The sequence below is a fragment of the Zootoca vivipara genome, chromosome 17 (assembly GCF_963506605.1).
Source record: "Zootoca vivipara chromosome 17, rZooViv1.1, whole genome shotgun sequence".
NCBI lineage: Eukaryota > Metazoa > Chordata > Lepidosauria > Squamata > Lacertidae > Zootoca > Zootoca vivipara.
The window spans coordinates 24,045,768-24,051,287 of NC_083292.1; the positions used below are offsets into that span (position 1 = coordinate 24,045,768).

General features: G+C 50.8%; 1 protein-coding gene across 1 annotated transcript; it reads right to left on the minus strand.

Moving 5' to 3' along the window:
- Positions 1-1,241: 1,241 nt before the first annotated feature.
- Positions 1,242-4,410, minus strand: LOC118076205 (Golgi-associated RAB2B interactor protein 3-like). Its single transcript, XM_035098830.1, has 4 exons — positions 4,252-4,410; positions 2,919-3,121; positions 1,651-1,829; positions 1,242-1,291 (listed from the first exon to the last, which is right to left on the minus strand). Exons 1-4 carry the CDS (start codon positions 4,408-4,410, stop codon positions 1,242-1,244), a joined length of 591 nt encoding a protein of 196 aa, XP_034954721.1.
- Positions 4,411-5,520: the final 1,110 nt, after the last annotated feature.

Here is a 5,520-nt window from a genome sequence, read left to right on the forward strand (position 1 = left end):
GGTGAGGCCACTTGAGATCTCACTGCACCTGGTGGCAGGAGCTGGGAGGGATAAAAGCCCAGCATTTCCCTTCAGCTTTTTGCCACAGCAACGCTATCCCTGCCTGGTTGCATCTGGCCTCCTGATCCTTGCTCCGTGGACCCTTGCCTTGCCAACGTCTTGATTCTTGTTCCTTGGACCCTTGCCTTGCCAACGCCTTGATTCTTGCCGTGGACCCTTGCCTTGTCGACGCCTTGATTCTTGCTCTGTGGACCCTTGCCTTGTCGACGCCTTGATTCTTGCTCCATGGACCCTTGCCTTGTCGACGCCTTGATTCTTGCTCCATGGACCCTTGCCTTGTTGATGTCTTGATCCTTGCTCCGTGGACCCTTGCCTTGTCGACGTCTTAATCCTTGCTCCGTGGACCTTTGCCTTGCCGACGTCTTGATCCTTGCTCCGTGGACCCTTGCCTTGCCGACGCCTTGCTCCTTGACTCCCAGACCTTCACCTCTGCCTTGCTCCTTGACCCTGCGACTGCCTGCTGCTGGACCCTCAGCCCTGCACCTGTTCCTGCCTCTACACCACCATCTTGCCTCTGGTCCTGACGCCCGCCGACCGGACCGTGACAAACAGTATCTGAGACTCCAAGGTTAAATAACACTGCTTTTTAAACAGCTAAGATCAGTTCAATGTACTGTTATAGATTTGAGGGGTCTAGATTATACCTGTGGGTATAATCTGGACAAGTGATCCTGTGTATGGGAGGCTAGAATCTATAGGAGGAAGCTTGCCAGTTCATTTGTCAAGGTAATGGCCTCAGCTGCTCAGTTAAATAAATACCTGTCATTCACATCTTAAAAGACTGAGCTCTGTTCCCATAGAGACATGTGGGTGAGTTTTTCCCCTGTCTGTTCTGGTTATATGCCACATCATCCTAGGATGGAGAATAATAGGCCAAGACTGTGTATGTGAAAGTTGTGAGAGAATTTTTGCTAATGCTGGCAGCTGGAGACTCAGACGCATATTTTGCTTGGTGCTGGACTCCAAAGCTAAGGCTTTGGGCTTCCCTGGAACTCTAATGGGGAGGCAATATCTGTTTTGGTGTTAATGCTGTGAGCCCCTCCATCCTATGCTCAGGTTGAATATATGTGTCAAGAAAACCATATATCATAAAGACACCACAGTCTCTGTTGACCTTCATTCCAAGGAAACTGAACCCTGGGAAAGAGCAAGCACGCCTGGAGTCTCTCACCGCTTAGAGATTAGGATGTGTGCAACACTGGTGTCAGAAGTGCTGGAGAAGAGCAAAGTGGGGTGTCTGTGAAGGGATGGCAGAATGCACCTCAAACAGCACTCCTTGGTGCAAGAGCAGGGATAGTGGAAGTCCTCGAGGGTTACCCTACTTCCATCTCCGAAATGGTAGAGATCATCCATCTGTGAGAATGGAGAGGGCTGGGGTCTTCTGAAGTGATCTTTGGTGTGGGAGGAGTGTGTGTTAACTATACCCTATTTTCGCCTTCCTTCTCACATCCCCCCTGCATTCCCAGGATTCCGGGTGTCCTACTTTTAGGGGCTTTACTTCCATCACCGCAAAGGAACTCACATCTGTAGCATTGAGGGCAGGCTGGCCTGGCTTCCATAGGTCTTCAACAGGCTCCTTCTTCAGGCTAATGTCCGAGGGGGGTCGCAGCAGGTGGACAACCTTGACCCATGACTCAAACTCACTTTCCTGTGTATCTGGTAGTGGGCAGAGCTGGAGGTAGAAAGTGCGGCCGGTGGACATTTTGAATCGGAGCTGTTGCTTATCAAAGTCATGGATGGAGATCTTGACAAAGCACAAGGGAAGGAGCCTGCAGGGACACAGGGAGAGAAAGGAGGAAGATCTGTATGTGTGTTTGTTGAGGGAGCACAAAATGGGGTCTATGAACTGACTTGCCGTCACACCACGCTCTGCACCCTCTTTATTTATTAAGACTTTTTAATGGCATGTACATTCACTGAAATAGCACAGCCATTCTTAAAAATCACCTCTGAAAGCAGCAAGAGAATTTAGAATGAAACAAAGTGAGGTCTGCTACACTCACGTCCTGCTTGTGGGCTTCCCATTGCGGTTGCCAACATTTTGGAGCCAGTGCCTACAGTTCCCAGAGTTCCCTGTAAGGAGGGATCGACTGGTAACCCATCCTGGAAATTAGGGTCGGCCCAATATATTTTTGGTACTTGAGGTAAACCCACAAAATGGCGCCCCCTTCCCCACCACGTAAGAAGGTGTGAGTGAAAATCGACATCAGGAACAAGGGAATAAAGACCTATATTAGGATCTGCTGTCCCTGTGGATCCTGCCACCTGAGGCAGTCACCTCACTTTGCCCCATAGGTGGGCTGGACCTGCTGGAAATTGTATCTCTGTAGGGATAATAGGAGGGACCCAGGTGGCGCTGTGGGTTAAACCACTGAGCCTAGGGCTTGCTGATCAGAAGGTCGGCGGTTCGAATCCCTGTGACAGGGTGAGCTCCCGTTGCTTGGTCCCAGCTCCTGCCAACCTAGCAGTTCGAAAACACGTCAAAATGCAAGTACTGTAGATAAATAGGAACTGCTACAGCGCGAAGGTAAACGGCGTTTCCATGTGCTGCTCTGGTTTGTCATGCTGGCCACATGACCTGGAAGCTATACGCCGGCTCCCTCGGCCAATAATGCGAGATGAGTGCACAACCCCAGAGTTGGTCACGACTGGACCTAATGGTCAGGGGTCCCTTTACCTTTACCTTTAGGGATAATAGGGGCCTCCTAACCACTCTCAGCACCCTTAACAAACTACAGCTCCCAGAATTCTTTGTGAGGAAGTCTTGACTATTGTACCATAGTGCTCTAAATCATGCGAATGTGGCCTTTTTAAACAGGGTGCTGCCTTGGTGTGAAAATGGGCAAGCTGGGCCTCACCTGGTCAGCTCAAACTTCGTATTCATCGAAGAGCGGTGTAACCGGGCGGCATGGAGGCTTTGAGGCTGCTGTCGGGGAGGGAATATTGGCCGGGCCAGCAACAGCACGTTGGGGACCTGAAGGCCTGGGCTGGTGGCCGCAATGGCAACCCGCACCATCTGGACTTGATTGTGGACGTCCAGGGTGCCACCTCGCTTGCTGACCTGCAATGCAAAGAGAAGTTACCATGTGGTGACTGTTGGATCAATCCATCAACCTCTGATGGATGATTTAGAAGGATTGGGTCCGGCATCACTTTCACTATGTGTGTGTGAGTGTGTGCCAGTGTCCATACTCGGCAGAGTTACATCTCAACGCAGCTCCTTCCTTGGAAGTGTCTTCAGGGTTGAAGGTACACACAGCAGACAATAAACACTCATGGACGCCATAAAGATTCGATCAAGTGTAGACGCTTACTTGACAGACATAAAAGCATATCGGTAGCAAATGTATGCAGACATCCACCACTGCTGGGGTCAAGGCATGCTTAGAGTCCAACAAGAGTCCAAGACTCACTCTCACTGCTTCTCATCTCCCTTTACGCTTGGAAGAAAAAACTGACACTGCCTTTAGGAGATAAAGATGAACTCCTCTTCTGGCCGCTAACAAACCAGCCTAAGAAGATAGCTCCCCAGAAGGGGTCTGCTTCCACTGACACAGACTGAGCAAAGTCCCCCTGACAAACATCACCTCACCTCTCTGCAAACAATAGACATCACTCCCTATGTTCCTGGAGATTTAACAGCTATGTACTGAACTGCACTCAAAACTGACAGCACAGCCTGCAATTCCATACTGCTCCAGTAGGGATAGGAAAACACTCCTGCTTTTAACTCCATAGAAAAATAATTTCAGGCTTACCAAACTTGCTAGACTGCAGATGTAGGTTACCAGCTACAACATCCTCACTGCATCCGTGAAACTCACTGCCACTACACCAGAAAAACACCAGCCTAAAGTGTTTTGGCAGGAGGTTGGCAGGAGCTGGGACCAAACACCCTAGACATGGCGGCATGTCTCGTATCAGCACCCCAGACTATTTGTAGGGGTGGTTACAGCAGGGAGAATTCTGCCAGGGCCAGATTTTCCAAACATGTTTCTGCAGCGACAGAGAAAGGGGAATTCTCTTCGGCTGAGTTTTGCCCAGTTCTTGAGAAACTCTGGATGTGAGCTGGGGAAGGATCTTGACTCAGTGCTTCCCCCCCCCCGGCCTTGCATGCAAAGGGGTGTTGAGTTCAACGCCCCATTTCCAGAGTCCCAGGAAGCAAACCTATACCTGGACAAAGTCCCATACCTGGACAAAGTCGCTTTCAAACATGGTGGCACACTTGAACAGGTTGTACTCCCCAGAGCGTAGTTGGCGCTGGAGGGGCCCCATAGCTGTATTGAAGAGGCCTTTGGTGGCGATGTGACTGGGTGGTTTAGGCGCCTCCATCGCATTCCCTTGCTCCATGGCCTAGATGGGGTGTGAGAGACTAGTGGTTAGAACAAGAGCAGGGAGGGGCAAGAGAGGCAGGCAAGAATTAAGGGCTGTAGCAGATAAGTATATGTGTGCATGTGTCAGGCTACTGTTATAAAGGCACAGGAGCAAAGCTGAGAGGAAAAGGTGGCAACCTTCCCCGAGTGCCTTGATTTGTGAGTTGTTTTTGCAAGATTGCCAGGTTTCCCCACTGGCTGCTGCTCCTGTGCCTTTAACAGCCTCTTGATTTGCAGACCTTATCAGGTTAGGAAGCTGTAGGTAGCTGTAGATCTTGTAGGTGTGGCTTCTGCAAAAGCAGATCAAGCTCTCCCCTCATCCGTTGGCAACCCAACTCATGGGGCGTTGGGGCTAAGGCAGGCATCCTCAAACTTCGGCCCTCCAGATGTTTTGGACTACAATTCCCATCTTCCCTGACCACTGGTCCTGTTAGCTAGGGATCATGGGAGTTGTAGGCCAAAACATCTGGAGGGCCGCAGTTTGGGGATGCCTGGGCTAAGGACATGCTCTGGTGCCTGTGCTCATCGCTTGCTTCTACCATGGCTTGTTTAAAGGGTGTCAGTAACTGACCTGTGGTCTTTTTCCGGCCCCTCCTGCCAGCCCTGCTCAGTCCCTGTTTTTCCCAGGCCCCTTGGATGTAGCTCTCTGCCGGAGAAATCTTGTGATGTCATCCTTCCCTCTATGACCTCTCACTCCATTGCCATGGATCTGCCTGCAGAGTTCTTGAGCCAAGGCAGGTTGGTCCCTGGGATTGCCATCTTTTTGTGTTTCTCGAGAGGGTTCTTGTGGATGCAACAGCCACAATGTGGACAGCAGAAATGCAACAGAGACAGAGGTTGCCACACGGCGGTTATAAAGGCGCAATAACTCTACTGGTGGTTTATGGCGCGAGAGCAACAGTGGGTCCAACAGTCAAGGCGGTGGTTACTTTGACGCTGCAAACTCAGCAAAAACAATGCAACAGGCAGCAGCCACGAGTTACTGGTCTCTGCAGCCACAGCAGGCGCTGTGATTCTCTAGCAGTTTGACTACAACCCCAGAGGCGCACTCCATTGTCAGCCAACCTTTCCCAGCTCAAGAGGTACA

Coding starts and splice junctions, on each gene's coding strand:
- LOC118076205 (XM_035098830.1), bottom strand. CDS start 4,410: ATGGAGCAAGGGAATGCGATGGAGGCGCCTAAACCACCCAGTCACATC. Junction 3,122..4,251: donor TTGAAAGCGACTTTGTCCAG/GTATGGGACTTT, acceptor TTTGCATTGCAG/GTCAGCAAGCGAGGTGGCAC. Junction 1,830..2,918: donor ACGAAGTTTGAGCTGACCAG/GTGAGGCCCAGC, acceptor GTGTCCCTGCAG/GCTCCTTCCCTTGTGCTTTG.